Here is a 19,205-nt window from a genome sequence, read left to right as displayed (position 1 = left end):
TGGACAACTATTTCTCCATTGTTATTTTTATTTCGTTCTTTTTTCAGGATATTTGTGACGTCAGTACATTTAAGTCCATTTTTTATTAACTCTTCCACTATTTTAGTAGTTTTAGCTGTCGGTGGAAGCCCTCTTGCCATTACTTTAATGTCTCTGGTTTGCTTATCTTCATACGAGTGCCATTGTAATTTTAGGAATTCCAAGCACTCAGCAATTTTCGTAAAAGTTTTACGACATTCGGCGTTTAATTTGATTTGTCCATTGTTTAATGTTGTTGCTCTAAATAGTATATTATTTGTTTTCATTGTTTCATATAGCAAGTCAAAGTCTGTGACATTACTTACTATAATTGGAGGTGGTCTCGGCACTTTTATTTCTTTATTCAATTCTTGTGCTTTAATGGTTTTTGGTTGTTGTGGTGAAGCTTCAGGTGTATAGTTTGCTTTTCGTTTCTTATTTCTTTTAACTGTTATCCAGCCTACTTCTTTTTGCAATTCTTCCTCGTCTGTTTCATAGTTTACAGGCAATTTGTTTTCAGTGCACTGGTTCACTACGGGAATGCTAGTTGGATTGTATGTGTTTTGGTTTTTTATTAGGAGTTGTAGTGCATCTAATTGTTTTTGCATATTTGTTAGTGCAATTTCCAGATTCCGTCGGGCTGTTTTTTCGTTAATATACGCATTATAGAGAGCTTGCTCATTTTGCGTTCTCTTATGGTTTTCTTGACAAAAGATTTGATTCTGTTGTGCCAGATAAGCTTCACCTGACGTTGAGGATTGTGTTTCCATCTCATTTAGTCTCTGGTTCTCTCTATTAATCATTTTTATTTAATGAATAGTTTAATTCACGTTTTTACAAAAATTTCAGTACCGGTATTTGTTTCAGAACCGTTATAACGCCGCATTTGTGGTACAGATGATGCACCTCCGACCCTTAACAGCCCCCAAAATTTTACCTTTGTTACTTTATTGCAGTGACCATCGTTTTAAACACATTTTCACTAAACATTTAACGCGCAGTTTTAACACTGTTATTGTCGTCACGGTTTTTACTTATTTTTTAAAATCGCATTTGTGGCACAGGTAGTACACTTTCAAATTTATTACACTGACCGTCGCTCCAAACACGTCTTTACTCTACGAAGGTCGAACGACAACTCAGTAATTATTAATGACGAAATAAAACTAGTATAGATCAGATAATGATTGGGATATTAAAAAGTAAAAGTTTGCCGAAAAGAAATTTCAGTTTTCCAATAAACGTTAACCCATACTAGATAAGCCGACATCGTCATCCATCTTTGTAACGAGGCGTTATCGATACCGTTTAGCTTTGTCGTTTGGTCTCGTTTCAATAAACAGCGATAAGATGAGATAATTAGACGGCTCGATAACCGAACCTCTTTTGGGCAGAACCCGCCCAAATCAATCAAAATTCTACCCGTTGACAGCCAATACAAAGATCGGTCGCCGACTTATACACCTGTTTTCTAACACGACGACAAAATCAAATCGTCTTTCATTGGACGTCTAAACTTTTGCCCGTATTTCAATCACTTTAATTTGCAATCGAAAATGTTACGTAATATACTGATAAAAATTGAGTAGACAATTTAATAAACAAAATTATAACACCAGTTTAATTCGAACATTCTCATTTTATTGCGTTAGGCTTCTACTTCAATTTCTTAAAGTTTGATTTTCAATTTAATCAAATCCTAATCACATATCATATAAAATATCGAGGGTTATGCAGGCAAATACTGATCTTCAAAACTAAATAGTTGTTTATGTTCTATGATCCAGTAGTATATATGAAGAACATCAAATCATAATTTTTTACCAACTATTCTGATGATCCTTTAATGTTAATTCTATGTAAGAATTTTGAAGAAGGAACATTTATATTGTGAACTATACTTAGTCAAATTTACAAGTGGAGAATTGAACCGAATTAATTTGATATAACCTAGATTGTACTGGGGACGATATAATGTCAAAGAGAACACAAACTAGTTAGAATTAAAGAACTTAGCTCTTGCTTATAACAAGTTTCATCAATTATATAACAAACTTTTCATATATATGCTGCGAGTACTAAAAAATTAGGCATGATATTTTAAAATAGATAAAAAAAAACTGTTTGTTTAGCTTAGGAATATATGATAGAAATAATAACACTGAAATTGACAAAATTAAAATTATTAAAAGTAAAAAACTTATTCAACATATCATTGTTAAACACTTTTAACAATGTATTAATAAAATCAGAGGCACAAAACTACAAGTTGGTTAGTTCAAGTTCTTCAAAATCTTATCAAAAGCTTCGAGTTTAAAACTGAGAATATATATGTATATCCAATAGAAATAATTTAAATATACTATATATTATAAACATTTCTTGCTCTTAATAGCAAATTATTTTCATGAATTTTTGCAATCATGGAACATATAAAAACGATTACAATTTTTAGATAACAGTAGGCGTTTGACATACATGAATGGATAAATAATAAAGGCCTTGTTTTAAATTGCTTCTTTGTTTTAATGCGCGATAAATATACATTTTAGCCCAAAGTAAATATAAAATGTACAAAATATGTTTATTCTCCTTTTACCACGTCATTTTCATAGTTGCTACCAAGAATAATAAAAATTTATTTTTTCATCTGAAACAATTCCCATTAACTTATTATTTTTTAGGATGCTTTATGTCCATAAAAATGTAATCTCCTCAAATTTAAGTGAATGTTTTAAATAGTCATGAGAATTTCGATGCTATGAATTATTTGTAGATCTCTGGGTGTTTTATCTTTACTGATGTCTATAAATCACACATTTATCACATCCGTTTTCCAAATTTTACGTTATTATGTTATAAAATATATATGCCAGCAATAAACTATTTTTATCATACGTAATAGGTGTATGACTAAATTTTTATAGATTTTTGGGTCTTAAGTTGTATTTGAGATTGCGGTTATATTTGAAAAAAAATGTATGATTTACTTGTGAAAAGAATTGGACACAAAATTTCAGACTACCTAACAATAACATTATATGAGTTATATAAGCACTATTCAGAACAGTTCTTCTGTTAATCTGGTGGGACAAGAAGGGGGTATTTTATGATAAACTTACTAATTATTGGAAATAGCTAGTAGTTGCTAAATGATACAAATAAACTGACTAAGAATTTAATGCCATTACAGGAAATATTAATACGCATTATATTCGGTTCATTGTTTTACTGTAATAAAGCTATTATTGATACAAATTCGTACAATATGTATAGCTATTTTTCTTTATTCATCATCTGCTAAGCTTCCTGAAAATTCTTTGAGACTATGAGCTGGGTTTTCATCCAATAGTTCTATGTTATTGTCATCAAAATCACCACTTTTAAATTAACAATTTGGATATAGCAGATCTGCACCATCAATTTTCTAAAAGTGTTCGATAAGCTTCGGCGAGCGTTCCATGTTTAGCGCTTGTATATATTAAATAACTAGATAATACCGAAGAAGTTATGTAGTGAAATGTCAAAATTATGGAATATAATATTTGTTTACATTTACACTTTTCATTTTGCGGTGCATACGGCAAGTTATACATATTATAACACCTTGAACTCTCTTGATGGGAAATACTACTATATTATCGCATATAGTAGTCACCAAACTTGTTCCTATCCACCTATTATTTGTTTCAGTTACGTATTTCCTTTGCAATGAATAATATTTCCAATTCTAATTTATTTTTATTTTCTATTTTTTATACCAAATAAATTTCTTTTGCTTTGCCGGCTTGGTTGGCGCACTGGTCAAGGCAACAGAACGGTATTCCTATACTTCCTATAGCCGCGGGTTCAAATCCTGCTGGGGCACGGTCGTAAATTTATGTTTCTGATTGTTTGCAACTGTGATTATTCAAGACGCAAGAGTGTAAAATCCGACAATGATCCTAATAACGCCAGTAACCAGGTCTTACCGGATGTCTTCTTAGATGATCTCTATGTTGAACACTAACCAGTCGGTGGGTTTAATGCAGTGGACCGTGGTTTGGAGACAATGTTAAGCTGTAGATTCAGTCTAAATAAATCTTAGTTGGTAAAAATGAGTGTCTAAAATATGACAACAAGAAACTTATATAGAAACAAATTTATAATAATTAAATCATTCACCTAATATAAAATGTATGAAAATCACGTTAAAATGTTAATCTCAAATGTATGTTAAATTAAAATAAATTTTTAACAAAAAACCAACCATTCCCTAGTTTTTCAAGAACTTGCTTTTAGTTTAATTTAATTTTTTTATTAGTCATTAATATTTTTTTCTTGGGGGAGTTAATCGTAAATTTAACAATTTCATAAGTTATAAGTTATGTAGGACCACAAAAAGTAAGATATGTTCTGAAAGATGGTTTTAATATTAATGTTATTTATGGGTTTCGCTGAAATTTTCTGTTGACGTATTAAATTATAATGAAACTAAAAACATATATGTCAGTAAAAATTTGTATAATAACGATATATAGCTGTAGGAGTATCATGTAATCATTAATATTAATTACAAAGTCCTTTTAAGTAAGTAATATTATTAACATTCCATTCTATAATTGAAGCTATTTTTTAACAAGCTTGTCTTCTTTCATTTTCCAATTAATTTTAGTTACACTAAACGGCTTAATCCTCGGCCGTCAGACTAATTATTTTAGACGGATCAGAAATAGACGAGAACTCTTTGCTGCCGAGATTAACTTCATACCATTCGACGAGAGTCCTCTCTTTTACGGCCGAATCATTTTTGATATGTCGTCGGTTCGATGGTCTTTTCGAGCTCCGTTCAATGAAATAAATGTTTCTTGTCGAAAGTACTACTACATGGAACATTGAATATACAGTAATATTAAACAAGCTGGTATCGAATTTCTATTTCAGTATAAATAAAAACCTTTATTTAAGTTGAAATGAAGTGATATGTATTTTTAATTTTAATGGAACATATTAGGTGGACGCTTATATTCTGATCATTTTTGAATTTTAAAAAGGTATTTTCTTGAAAAAGTGGTATAATACACCTTAGTCAAAATATTTTTTAATTATTTGCTACAAATTTTTACCGACTTAGAGGTGACGTAGGGATATCGTATCGACAACGATGGTTGTTTTTTTGGCGGTGATCCAATCATCGATTCGTATTCACAATCGATCTCAACAAGTGATAATCAAAAAGTGCTATATCTAGCGAGTACGTTGGATGTGGAAGAACTTTCCTATCTGCAGTATAGTCCTGACAACTTTAACTGATGTAACGTCCAGCGTTGTCATGCAAGAGGGTGACTTTAGCTAGGTTACTAGCCATTTCTGCTCTTTTTTGAAACAATATGTGGTTTATTTTGTTCCACTGACGTTGGTAGATATCTGCAGTAACATTTTCATTCAGTTTGAGAAGCTGGTAATATACTACATTTGCTAATCTCGCCTTATAACAGCAATACTTTATTGCTATAAATATTTCGCATCTGTATCTGTATGGATGGCTCTCCTCCCATCGCCAGCCACAATACAGAAGACTCTTCTTTTTTGCCTGATCAGCAAAGAAACAGGGACGTTAATCAGGCTCAATACATTCGTAATCTAAGCTACAATTAGATTTTGGTGATGCCTGAAAACTGTTGATTTATCAACGACTAAGTTACTATAAGTCTTGCAATTTATAATCTTCGAATTTTTTTGACCGTCTAGGTCGATATGACATCAAAATTACTACTTTTATATTACTCAAACCAGAATCACAAGTTCCCCATAGGTGTCTAAAATTACTTGATTGGAATTCGGAAATAAATATTGTTAATTAAATCAAACAATAATGACATATTATGTTTTATGCAGAGAAATATTGAAACCATCGAATTTTAAAGTTAGATTAGGCTGTTTTACAATATACATAACTGATCAAAATACATGGAAGTATCTAATTTTATAAATATACTACTGTAAAGTATATTCATTATATTATATTTTATGTTATTAATTATATATTGTATATTATATATTATATATTATATATTATATATTATATATTATATATTATATATTATATATTATATATTATATATTATATATTATATATTATATATTATATATTATATATTATATATTATATATTATATATTATATATTATATATTATATATTATATATTATATATTATATATTATAGTAAGCACCTAGATTCGATTAAATTTAAATTCTAGGCCAATGAGTAATTTGTTTTAACAAATATATAGCAATGTTAAGATATGTATGTATATCTGTGTAAATAAGTCTTTCTTACTAACGGAAATATATTTTAACAATTGTAGAGTTAGACATTTGTTTCACTGGTATATTTAGAACATTATAGAATGTGTCTTTATTGGATTTTTAAAAATACTTGATTTATTTATTTTATCATTAATTATTTGGCTTGGCAAAATATTATTTATAAATTTCACAGTTGTTGTTTTTTTTATGTTTCAACCACCATGAAGAAAGTACCATAGCAATCTGTTAGAAAAATTGTAAACCATGTTCATATTAAATAAGTTCCAAATTGCCCCAATCAGAGTGAAGTTGAATACATTTCTTAGAAGTCTGAATAAGTTTAATATTTAATATATTTTCAGACACAAATTTTAACTTGGTATTCTGAATGGTTCTAGCGGAGTCATAGTAATGGGTTCGAATACCACTAGGAGTTTATGTGTTATTAGTTCATTATTTTATCTAAAAACAGGAATGTAAAATATGCAAATATGACAACTAGCAACCATCTCAGTCACGTCAATAACTCAGTTGGGTTTGTAAGTTTAATGCTGAAGACCCTGACTTAAAATACACATAAAATAGTACATTCAGGTCGAATAAACATTGATTGAAGATCTTAGTAATATGGAAAAAATAAAGTTTATTATTATTATATAATAGAGTTTTTATACCTGTGTTATTTATATTTATGCAGAAACGTAAAACATGTTATCTGCTATTTAAAAACAACCTTATGTTTATTTTGTTTAATTAAATATTTATTATTTTGCATTTTTATTGGTGATTATGATGCATATTTTTATTAAGCTTATACTAAGCTCTTTATACTCTATGGACTACTCATTTACATTTCAGTTATATTGTTTTTGGAAACATCATTTATGCTTAATCTTATACATCTCAAAGTTGGAATAGGTATTTTATTTAGTAAAAAAATAATATTAAAATATTTTCAAAATATCTACTAAACTTTTAAGGGCCTTAAGTTTAATATTTCAACATCATTTTATATTAGTTTAAGTCGAAAACTAAAAAAAAATAATTGCTTTAAAAAAATAATACACAGATGCTTAATCCAAATCTAAATAATATTAGAATATTTTTAAAATATTTACTAAACTCTTACGGCTATTAAATTGAATATTTGAAAAATATTTTATATTGGTTTAATTCGAACATAAAAAAAAATAGTTTTATTAAAAAAATAGTGTATAGTTGCTTAATCCAAGTCTAAATTGTCCTGAATGTATTTTTCTGTAAGGAATCGATAGAAATTAAGAGATGTTTATATGTTGGTGGTAATTAATAATTGCTAAATTTTAGTAGTACAAATAAGTAGCAAATAACAAAAAAGCGAAAAATCAGCTGATTAATATTAATTTTTTCAATTTAAACGTCGCATAATAATAATCCGGTTAGCTACATCATTTTTAAGCATTAGTGATTTTGTATTCTCATTACATAATTTCAGATGTTACTAGAATGTATTTTAGAAACATGTAATATTAATATGGTTAAATGAGTTACTAAAATAACTTATAAAGTGTAATAAGGGGTGTTCAAAATTTAAATCTCAATGTTCAATCTCAAGGTAAGGCATCATGGGAATTCTGTACAAATTGAAATTGACTGCCTTTTCTTGTTAAATCAAGTATAAACTCTAGTTATTTGATTGAAAAAGCGCTCAAGTGGTTTTGCAACATTAAGAACATTTGGTGCCCGCCGATATATTAAACATTTTCAGCTACTACTTGTTTCAGTCGATGTCGATTTATATTCTGAACGTTACTTCTCGTGAGGAAGCGAAAAATAGTCGATATTTGGATAATTTTAAAATGATTTGGAAATTTTACCATGGAATCCATGTCGTTTTCGATAATCGTTTTTCTTTATTTATATTCCCCTGCGCACTTCACTGCTATTAGTCACATTTGAACTTATTGGCAAGTTTATTGCGGTACATTGACACTCTTTAACACTAAGACTTTGAATTATATTCGTTATGGGTTCTACAGCGGCATCGTTCTGTATCACTTCGTTGGAAAGGTAGTACAGAGCATTGACTATACCGTGCTATCCTTTTTTTGGAATCGTCGAATAATGGTTATTTTAGATTTACTAGAAGTACACCATAATTTGATTTCGTAAGCTAAGTATTGATTTGAATAGCATTGTTATCTAAGGAAAACTTCGACTTTTGTCCGACAAATCGATAAATTTGATTTAGTTTAAATCCAAGTTGTTTATATGTTAGTAATTATAGTTTACAATTTAACATTAGATATTTCACTACCTTGGTTTTAATTTGTTGTTTTCAGCTACTCTGTAATTGTTATTAAATTCTGAAGCTCTCTCATCTTTTAACATCACTTTTTAGTATAAATTCAGTTTCATATAGTAGTTATCGTTATAAGCTGTATGAAATTAAACTTAATAATTTAATAAAATTTTTAATATATTTTTCTCTGTTTGTTCTTTACTAATGTTATAAATATCACCTCTTATTATTATTAATATTTAATATTGCCTAGAAAAGGTAGATCTGTTTCTGATTAATGCTAAGATCACATTACACATATCAAATTTATTATTCGGTCCTTTTATTCGATAACTTAATATATCCCGCTTTTTTTAATATATACCTTTGATATCACATGGATTATGGGTATGCGTTTTAATTAAAAAAAGCAATTATTTACTTGCAACTCCACCAAATCGGAGATAATTCAGTAATTGTTTCGTCGATCGGCGCGGGCCTTGAAAACAAATGATAAATCGTTGAAAATAAAAAAGGAAGGCGCACCGGAAAAAATCCACCGCCCCTGGTATCGCGGATCGCTATCAGGGAAAGACGGAAAAATAATTGCGAAATCTTTCGATCGGCTTTGTCGGCACTCTCCGGGGCTTAGCCGTCGAATTTTTAATCAGCTTCTCAAACAAGCGCAGCTTTAGACAGCCCGCTTCGATTGCGCGGGGATATTTTTCTCACGGCTTTTTAAAAAGCTCACGCTCAATTTTTAAGTTTATTTAGGCTGTCGACGACGGCCGGATTACCATCTTTCCTCGGTGGTTGCAGTTTTCCCAATTGATTCCTGCAGGTGAAACGGGGAAACTCGTACGTGACGATGGACGGTTATTTCGTTCTCGCATGTTTAAGCGGCGGTCGGTTTTTATGTTTTTTTTTTTTTTGGTTAATGTATGAATTATAAAGAAAAGAAATGGATTTAATGTAAAGTTCAGACAATATGATTACTGCCCATTACTGGGCTGTAATCATATCATAATAATATTATCATAATGTCAATCTGATGTTCGCTGATGATAGCTCTAACGATCTAGCTCCGTTTGCTACTAAAATTATTTATGGTATAATGCAGATAGTTGAGATAATGTTGATAGTTGGCTTGAGAATGAACTACGAAACACCAGACTGCTGACGGATTGCCTGCTATTATACATTTCAGCGGGATCCAATTACAGCAAGTTCAAGTTCAAGCTACAGTAGCTTTGTGTTCTCTAAGATAATGAGTGTTGAAGAAAACAGCTATTACAATCAGGACTAAAATCCGCCTCCTTCTTACGCTGATTTTGTCAACTTTTTCTTATGGCTCCGAGACGACTTGGATTCTGTTACAGACTAACATATGTAAGCTATGAGTCAGAAGAAAAGTGAGCAACTAATTTAGAGACGTGGATTGCAACAATAATTTTTTAAAAATTAATTAGACCCTACATTAGACATGTTTAGTCTAATCTTAATATGCAAATTAGTTTATTACTACTGTTCTGTTGTATTTGCATTAATACACAAGCAATACGAACACGGAATTAACACATCAATATGTATTTCCCAGATTAAAATTAAACTAAACTACTTAAGCTAAAGTTAAGAATACACATATACACTAAAGTTCATATGGTTAGTCTCATTGAATTTTGTTTCGGGTGGGTTGGGGTACTAGTTGGTTTGATGTTTTAGTGCAACCCCATATATGTACTCTAGTATGGCCCAAATTGGCTTTATGATTGACTGATAAATCAATCTTTTTGATATTAGGTAAAGTTGAGAGTATGTTCCAACTAACCAGTAGAGTTGCTTGACTTTGAATATAATCTACTCTGCATTTTGCCTAACGTGATGTTTCCTATTTAACCTACCGTCGACATGTATTCCGAGGTAGATTGTAACGATATGGACATATCGATCGAATGAAAGGTGAACAACGAATTCTTCGCAAAGCTTTGTGGTTAAGTCGAACTTTCGGATGGAAGACACAGCGAACAGTTCCAAAAATAGAAAAAGACACAAACCTTGTGCGTGGCTAGAACAACGGCGGTTTATCGTCAAATATGGCGGAATTTATTGAAGAATGTTTGAAATCCTACAACACCAACAGCAGCAGCAGGTTGGTTGAGAAATAGACACTTTCCCCGGATGTCGGTTATGGTTTAATGATGATGAGAAGTTTCATGTCTAGACTCCGAAATACGAGAGGCCAAACGTAACTGTTTGATGTAAAGTATCATATTGTAAAATTGCCGTTAGTATTAGCGATTTTGTAAAGCAGCACAAATCCTTTTATTTTTTATTCAAATTGTGGCACATGCTAAGGAAACTTTTAATTTGCTTTTTTATTTTGTAAAACTTGTAGATGGGCTACACCAATTACTGATGGATATAGCAATATTGACATAAATGACTCTTAGGTTAATATTGGTCGAAAACAAAGAAATTTAAAGCCAACGCAAATCAAAAACTAAATGAATTACGATTTTACAGTATGAGAACGCTCTATCATGTATTTTAATGCAATATGGTTAAAAACTGGTTTTCAAACATAAATACGACACAGAAAAGGCAGTAAAACAAGGCAGCGTATGGTAAATGCACTATAAAACCCCAGAAAACATACAAGAAAACATTTAGTTAGGAAGTTTTGTCTTCAACGGTATCTTCTCCATTAGCACTTGTTCAGATTAATAGCACTTTACTGATTGCTATATTTATAATTATAAACAAAACCTATTATTAAGTAGCTTCAATAGTTAATATATTTTCTTAAGTAGAATTCAAATTTTGGCTGAAAAATAAATATAATTTGAGAATGTCTATATTAAAATCTTGGATTTATAATAAGATTAATCGAGCTTAATTTCTATTTTAGTCTTTATACAATAAACTTATATCATAAACCTTAAAAAATATTCTTATTTATATATTAAAGCTTATTTGATGTTGAAATAATAAATTTCTACTGTATTTTATCTTTAAGTATAAACTAAAGTCTTTGCTTAATAAACTAGAATCAAAATTATAGTTCCATGTCCAGTTTTTGGTTCAGATTAAGCAGTAAGAAGTAAATAATAATGCACATAATAATTACATATCTTTCATTAAATATCAAAATACGGCATTCAGTCATTTTTTAATGTAATCTTTTTGATATATCATATTGATGCTTAGAATTTTTTTTTATTAGAGCAACGCAGGTCAGGTTAAATTAACATTAGTATTTTCCAGTAATAATAATTTTTTATTATTTCAATATAAATAGGAGAAATAAGTTTCAAAGAATTCTAAATAAACACATATATTTATATATTCTTATTTTCTATCATTTTCGAAAACCATAACTATATATATTATTGGTTGATAAAATAATAGAGAGTGTGGAATAAAACGACGCGATGATTATTTTAGAGCATTATTTATTTTTAAAATAGGATGTAGTCCAGTAGAAATGTCCGCCAGATAAATTTCAAAATTAAATCCGTGGCAAAGCTACCGGTATCAAAAATAATCTTTGTTTATAAGACGGATCTGCGGTTTAAATAAATTTAAGGCGTCGTAGTATATATGTTCGACATATTTTACTCGAAATTTCTGAAATAATTCAACAGTTGTATAATTAACGACACATTTCGGTACTTTGCTGTCTCATAGACAGAATTTATTCAAGTTCACGGGTTGAAGGTTTTCTCGGCTCATAAAGAAAAGCTATTGTCTAGATAAATTTTCTAACTTTTCTGAAAACAATCACAATTCACATATTCTTGGCTCTGTTAATGCCATTCGAATAATGTATTATAGAATAAGTTATTTTGATGTAATTTAAAATCACTACCTTTATTAATGTATATTATTTCATTTACATTGCAGCAAGTAGATCGCTGTCGGATTCGATCAAGACAGAGGCTGGTGTGGGCGTGGAAAATCCAGAATCTGAAGATGGTAAAAACGACAAAAAGACGAAAAGACAGAGGCGTCAACGAACTCACTTTACCAGCCAACAGTTGCAGGAATTGGAAGCAACCTTTGCCAGGAATCGGTATCCAGATATGAGTACAAGGGAAGAAATAGCAATGTGGACCAATTTAACAGAAGCTAGAGTTAGGGTGAGTGTCAAAATAAGAATACATTTGGAGATTAATCAGAATGGAATAAGTACTACCTTTCAAGAATATTGCAAAAATATATTTTGTACTATATATATATTACTAATAAAACTAACTTATTGCTTGTCTTTACAATGACTCAAAACTTATTACCAAGAAGTACTGACTAGTCCATAGGCCTTTCCCTTGTCTCTAAAGGTTTCTCTAATATATATACTTCAATGGGCAACTACACAACAATACAACTATCAAAGAGCTTACTTTTCTTGAGTTTGATTTCTATTTCAATTCAAGTTCAAATTATGCAACAGCTACAGTGTTTTCAGAGTAAATTGTCTTATCTTGATATCATATAGATCTTAAAATAACTTGACATCGATATCATATAGAGCAGAAATTTCTTATATACGAGTAATATAAATTTTTCCTTTCTTTTTCAAACATTATTTTTATTACAATGGAGTTTAGCAGCAAAATCACTGTAAAACATAATTAGAGCTTTTACTGTGCAATATTTTATTATTCATAGTTATTGATATATGAATAATTTACATTTTTATTCCCATTTACTTGTGTTGTTCATGCTTGGGTTAACTTATTGATATTAATCACGATATATATTATTGTGCCCAATAATATATATCGCAACGTCACTAGCAAAATTAGCCATAGTGAACTAAAAATAAAAACATGTTAATAGTAAGTTTACTAAAATGAAATTCATTATTTTTGCATGATTTTAGTGATTCTTTTCTAGATAACTTGAATGATCCAGTTTAGAGTAAATGTGTTTCGCTATTCCATACTCAAAGTAATTCCATTATACTTCTTTCATAAGAGCTCTTCTCCTTATTTAAAAAAAACTGGGATAGTCGATTTTAGCGAACCTCCTTTTTTGGGAAATTTGGTTCAACACCAAAATGGTTCGCCATGAATAGGAATAGGTGTTGCTGGCGAGTTGCTATCTATGTATATGGCCTGGCCTTGTCTTGATGAAACTTAATTTTTATCCTAGTGACAGAAATTGCCCCTTTTTGAGCGATTGCTTTCTTCAGACAGACCAATTGTTCATACGACATGTTCCGCGCATGGGGTTTGCCGCTTTGCCAATCCCATTCAAAGTACGGAATAATCTTCCTGACCGTAATCCTGACCTGGCCATCAAAGTAACTGTGCTTTGAACATAACAGTTTTTGCTTAACTTGGTTTTATGTTTAATAATATTCGATCTTGTTACATTTTAACAGCGATTCATAGATGGAAATTCGGTCCAAAAGTTTCTCTTTATTTAACTCATGTGGTACACATACAACCAGCTTCATTTTAATCTAGCCTTTTCTAAATAATTATAAATAAATTTTCTTTAACATTTAGCATCTGATGTTAGAAATAGTGTTTATGACAGTAGGAGTCAGAAATACGATAGCAAATCGAAGGATTTCTTCTGGTGGTTTTCCAGAACATGTTGCATCTTTGTAATTGAAGTTACTTGAACGGAAACGACGAAGTCAAATAGGTCTTAAAGGAATCAAATAGCTTGGGCAATATTAAAACCATAAATACTAACTACATTTATTATAGCGTACTTTCTCCTATATATTTGATGTGAGTTATGATAGTATCAACCTTTTACAATATTGTCAAATAAGTTTTTTAGCGCGAGATGTCAGTTTTCTAATGTGATTACCGACAAATTAATTGGAAAATATAAAATAAAGCAAAGAAAATAAATAAGAATATTTTTTATTAATTACATCTTATTTTCGTTATGCTTAGTACAATCTTAATTTATAAATTAATTTGTTACTGCTGTTCTGTTGTACTTGCATTATTATATGTTACAAACTGAGCGTGTACGGGATTAATACAATCAATAGTGTGTATATCCCAAAATAAAGAAGAAGTAAAGAAAATTAAAGTAATATTATGAGGGTGTCGTCGAAGTCGAAAGAATTGATAGGCACAAAAGAGTGGGACTGAAAATAGTAATTACTCAAAATAGTATTATTTCGGTCAAATGCACGTTTTTGTTATTTTTTATTCGTAATAACAGACGAGGATGTACGAATTCCTTTCCATATTAATTTTAAGAGAGAAGAAGGACGGATATAAATGGTTAATTATCTCTGCTGTATAGATCAGTTTATTTTAAATTATTTTAAATTGGCAAGTAGTAGTGTGAAAAAGGAAATGGAATAATATACTAAATATGGCTTGTATATTAAAAAACAGTATATATGAATAAAACAATTTTGAAAATGATATTTGATTTTAGCATGTATATTAAAACAATAACCAACACAATATAGAAATGTATGTTAAAGTAATATAGTTAAAATCATTAAATTAACTATTGAATGTCCGAAACTTAGGTCTATAAAGTAAATAATTAAATTAATTGATACAAGAGTCATAGAATACAATGTCATATAGTCAAATATCTAATTGCATTAAACATTAATTACTAGCATTGGGAACTATCGACTGAAAACGGTAGAAACAGTTGATAGTCGCAAAAAAAAGTCGAAACAGTCGATAGTCGCAAAACGGTCGAAACAGTCGATAGCCAAAAAATGATAGTCAAGGATTCTATTCGTGATGTCAGATGAAAATGTACGAATCGTTTCCTGTATAAATTGTGAGAGAGGAAAGGACAAGGATAATTGCGGAGATAATTAATCCAACGGTAGTATAAGCGAGAAGATTTATTCCAACCTTAAAAAAAGGAAAAATAATGACTGAATACTATTAACATTCAATTAATAATATCATTTTAAAGGAAATAGAATTACTTTTATATTTGAATGTTCTGTGGATCTGTAAAGAGAATGAAATTTTTCTATGGAATGGGGTAATACCCCACAAATGTTTATCATATTTTAATATATTAATTGCTATTTTTAAATAATATATTATAATAAATATAGACAATACAATACCACTTACACAATACCTACTAACCTGAGTAATCGAAATATTACCTATTATTGCCATAAAAACAGTCAAAAGTATTTTACTATTTATCATTTACAATTTTAATCTTTTTACCCTATTATATTAATAATCTTGAAAAATATCGTACTGAAATGCTGCTATATTAATATTCAATATATTGTTAATTATAAGTAAACTACCAAAAAAATCATAAAACTATATATATATATATATATATATATATATATATATATATATATATATATATATATATATATATATATAAAGTACACGACTGAAATCGTAAATAGTAACAAAATCAGACCGAAAATAGCGACTGAAAACAGTCACTAGTAAAAAGTACGAAAATCAGTCAAACCAAAAAAGCGACTGAAACAGTCGATAATAAAAAGTAGTCAATTACTAAATAGTTGATAGTCAATTTCAGTCGAAAGATCCCAATGCTATTAAATACCATAATATTTCTAGGTTTAAAGTGTTTACAAATTTACTATTAATACTTCAAAATTTCTCCTATTTGCCCTATGTATTCCATCTATGCAAATTATATAGTTAGTTTCATGTTAATTCGAGTATATTTTCATTATTTCATTTGTGTATTCATATAGACATTATCTTTTATACATACTTCTCACCTAAAGTATATATTACAAAAACAATACATATACCAGGCTGATTAAAAGAATAATTTGATTATCTAAATTTTTAAATAAAATTGCACTGTTCATTACTTACCTATTTCATTTGTCGATCCTGTCCGTGAAGATCTCATCTTTAGTTTGTCTTCTATGGATTTCATTTCAATTCATTAACAAATGGGGAATCAATATTAAATGAAACTATTTTATAACTGTTAATATTCTATGCAATATTTATTTTAACTCTTGATGCATAAATTAACGTATTTATTTCCTGCGATATTAGGTTAGCGCTTTTTTAAGAAATGCATTTACTAATGAAACCTGAAATTAATCAGATGTAAATACCACTAAAATTTCTAAACAATCTTTAGAATTACCTCTAGTATCAATCAATCAATAACAGTTCTTAAGCAAGAATATTTTTCCTTTTTTTTTCGTTTTCTTTAACAGACAGAAAAATTAAATCAAAAGGTGATTTCGAATATATAAATATCTTGTAGGTAGAGAAAACAGGCGATTCTTGTTATTCTAGAATTTTGGTAATCTATGTTGGGATGAAATTTGCACATATGTTGGTTTTTTCTTTCACAGCTGTATACCTTCCTTTAGAGGGGAACTTTAAACACATTGTTTAGATTTCCCTGCAAAAATTTAAAATATAACTTAATCTATATTTTATAGACTTAGAAAAGAATCTTTAGCTCAACCGAGATTCGATCCCAGAGCCCACGTAGCTCTTAGTAACTCTTAGCTCCCACACCTACTCGTCTATTGTCACTTATGTGACAGCTATTCCTGGTTGCTTGCTTTGGGCGTTTTTCGTTTTATTGGATTATATTAATTTGTAGAGCAAATTACAAAAAAATATTAGACCTAAATTTTCTTCCTCGATATAAGCCGTAAGCGTGCCAAATTTCACCATGTGCTCCTGCTTTCTTCAAAAAGGAAGGCAATTTTCGCTAAGCCGATTAATACATAGATTTACAACGCTTTTTACAATTTACAATTACAATTACAACGATTGACGCTACATTATTTTCTAGGTTGCGGTTAGAACGCAAAACCAGAACTTTAAAAATCAGTTAAATGAACTAGTCACTACTGAAACTAATTGGACCGAAATTAGAGTTGTTGAAAGTTGTCGACTTAAACAGTCGAAAGTAAAAAGCAGTCAATTACTAAATAATCAATAGCAGAGAGTAGTACATTTCAGTAGAAAGTTCCCAACGCTAGTTAAGAATAAGGTTTAGCAGAAGTAGACGTTGCAACGGAACTAATCCCACTTCTACCGTTGACAGTACCATTTCAAAATGACACATTATTAATTAGGGTGCGTCGACCGATCCGCAAAACGTCACTAAATCATAGCCGACGCTGATATAAATGCACGCCGGCCAACGGCGGCCGTATTTCACCGACACATCGGGCAGGTACAGTGGCCGGCGTCACTTTAATCCCGCCATATTAACACCATAAATCTGGTGCGGATTAGCGACGATCACCATCGCGGATGGTCGTGTCTCTGTTGGCGCGCGAGAGGGTAACGGCGGGAGGGGGGACCGGCCTGGGCGGACGCTTGCATATTGCAGCGGCGTAATCTGAAGCCCGCACGTTACGTGCCTTTTTGATTTACGGGTTTATCGTTGGTCGGCCGCGATGCGAACAGGATTTGCCGCCAAATACCCGACGAAAAATTATACGGACCGTGCTAGCCACCGCCGCCAGGAATGGCGTTCAACTATTCATCATTGGAAAAGCCGATCGGGATCTATGGTCACTGATGGATTTTACTCCATTCCGTGGTGGATGTTTTCGTATATTACTGATATGGAAATATGAATAATAACCGATTTATACTTAGTCACAACTCTTTGCTGTTAACAACTAAACATTAACGCTGAAAAGCATAAGCATATCATACATTTCCGATTTATCTATTATTGTCAAATCAGACACCATTTTACATTATTTAAGGTTACTGAATTTTCTTCTAGTAATATGATATTTATCAAACGACTAATATATACGATATACAATATATTTTTTAAATAAACCTTCAGGGTCATATATCAATAAGACATATATGACACGTATCAACTTTAAATAGAAAAACAGGTATATTATATTTAATTTTTTGTTTATAATAAAATATTCTGTATCCTTTAGAGTTTATATACTGAGGTGTCCAATAAGTTCAATTTTTTAATGAATAACAGTGCTTAATATTGGCTCTCACTCACACTCTGCCTACCGATTACCTCTGATTAACTCTCTATGAAACTTATCTTAGACATACAGCTCAGTTAGTTAGCTTTGTTAATATGCCTTTAAAGCACTGTTGCCGCCAGTGTTTAAATTCTTTTAATTTTTCTTATATTTTGAGTCAGCAATTCGTTATTGCAAAATCCGATCGAGATCTATGGTCACTGATTGATTTTACTGTACTCCATGGCGGACATTTAAACCAATTCAAATTATTTAAGGCTACCTGATTTTCTGCCGTAGACAGTGAATTAATCAAAAAGCCTTTCATAATACATATACTACCTTCAATTAAACAGCCCATGCACGTCATCAACACCATCGAACGTTTTGCTAAATTCAGTTTATAAAAGCATAACATTCCTTTTAAACTCGGAGCATTTCCTATTTTTATTTTACCAATTAGCATTGCTTTAGTTAAAAAGAGATAGAATGAAGCTTGATGCGTCCGAATATGTAACCAAATTCTTCCAAATTAGTCTATAAAATTCGATTTGTTGTAATGGTTCGCACCGTTGTCATATGTTAATGTAATTATAATAAAACAACTCTAACATACAAACTGTTGTGGCTGTTTAATTAACTGTAGTTTAAGTATTTCGATAAATATGTATTGGATGTACTATAATGTTAAGCTAAA

At 30.3% G+C, this 19,205-nt stretch overlaps 1 protein-coding gene across 4 annotated transcripts in view; it reads left to right on the top strand.

Moving 5' to 3' along the window:
• Positions 1 to 19,205, top strand: part of Ptx1 (pituitary homeobox homolog Ptx1) — an 86,760-nt gene that overhangs the window by 50,173 nt on the left and 17,382 nt on the right. For all 4 annotated transcript variants that reach the window (XM_076394250.1, XM_076394253.1, XM_076394251.1 and 1 more), the window contains one exon: positions 12,472 to 12,707. In XM_076394250.1, the coding sequence (XP_076250365.1) occupies positions 12,472 to 12,707 (236 nt within the window). The remainder of the gene's footprint in view (positions 1 to 12,471; positions 12,708 to 19,205) is intronic.

This window comes from Rhynchophorus ferrugineus, unplaced genomic scaffold, assembly GCF_030347505.1.
Source record: "Rhynchophorus ferrugineus isolate W39M unplaced genomic scaffold, kcgeb_rfMv2 rfM2, whole genome shotgun sequence".
NCBI classification, from domain to species: Eukaryota; Metazoa; Arthropoda; class Insecta; order Coleoptera; family Curculionidae; genus Rhynchophorus; species Rhynchophorus ferrugineus.
Note: the sequence above shows the minus strand (reverse complement) of the source record. Positions and strands in the feature narration are given on the sequence as shown.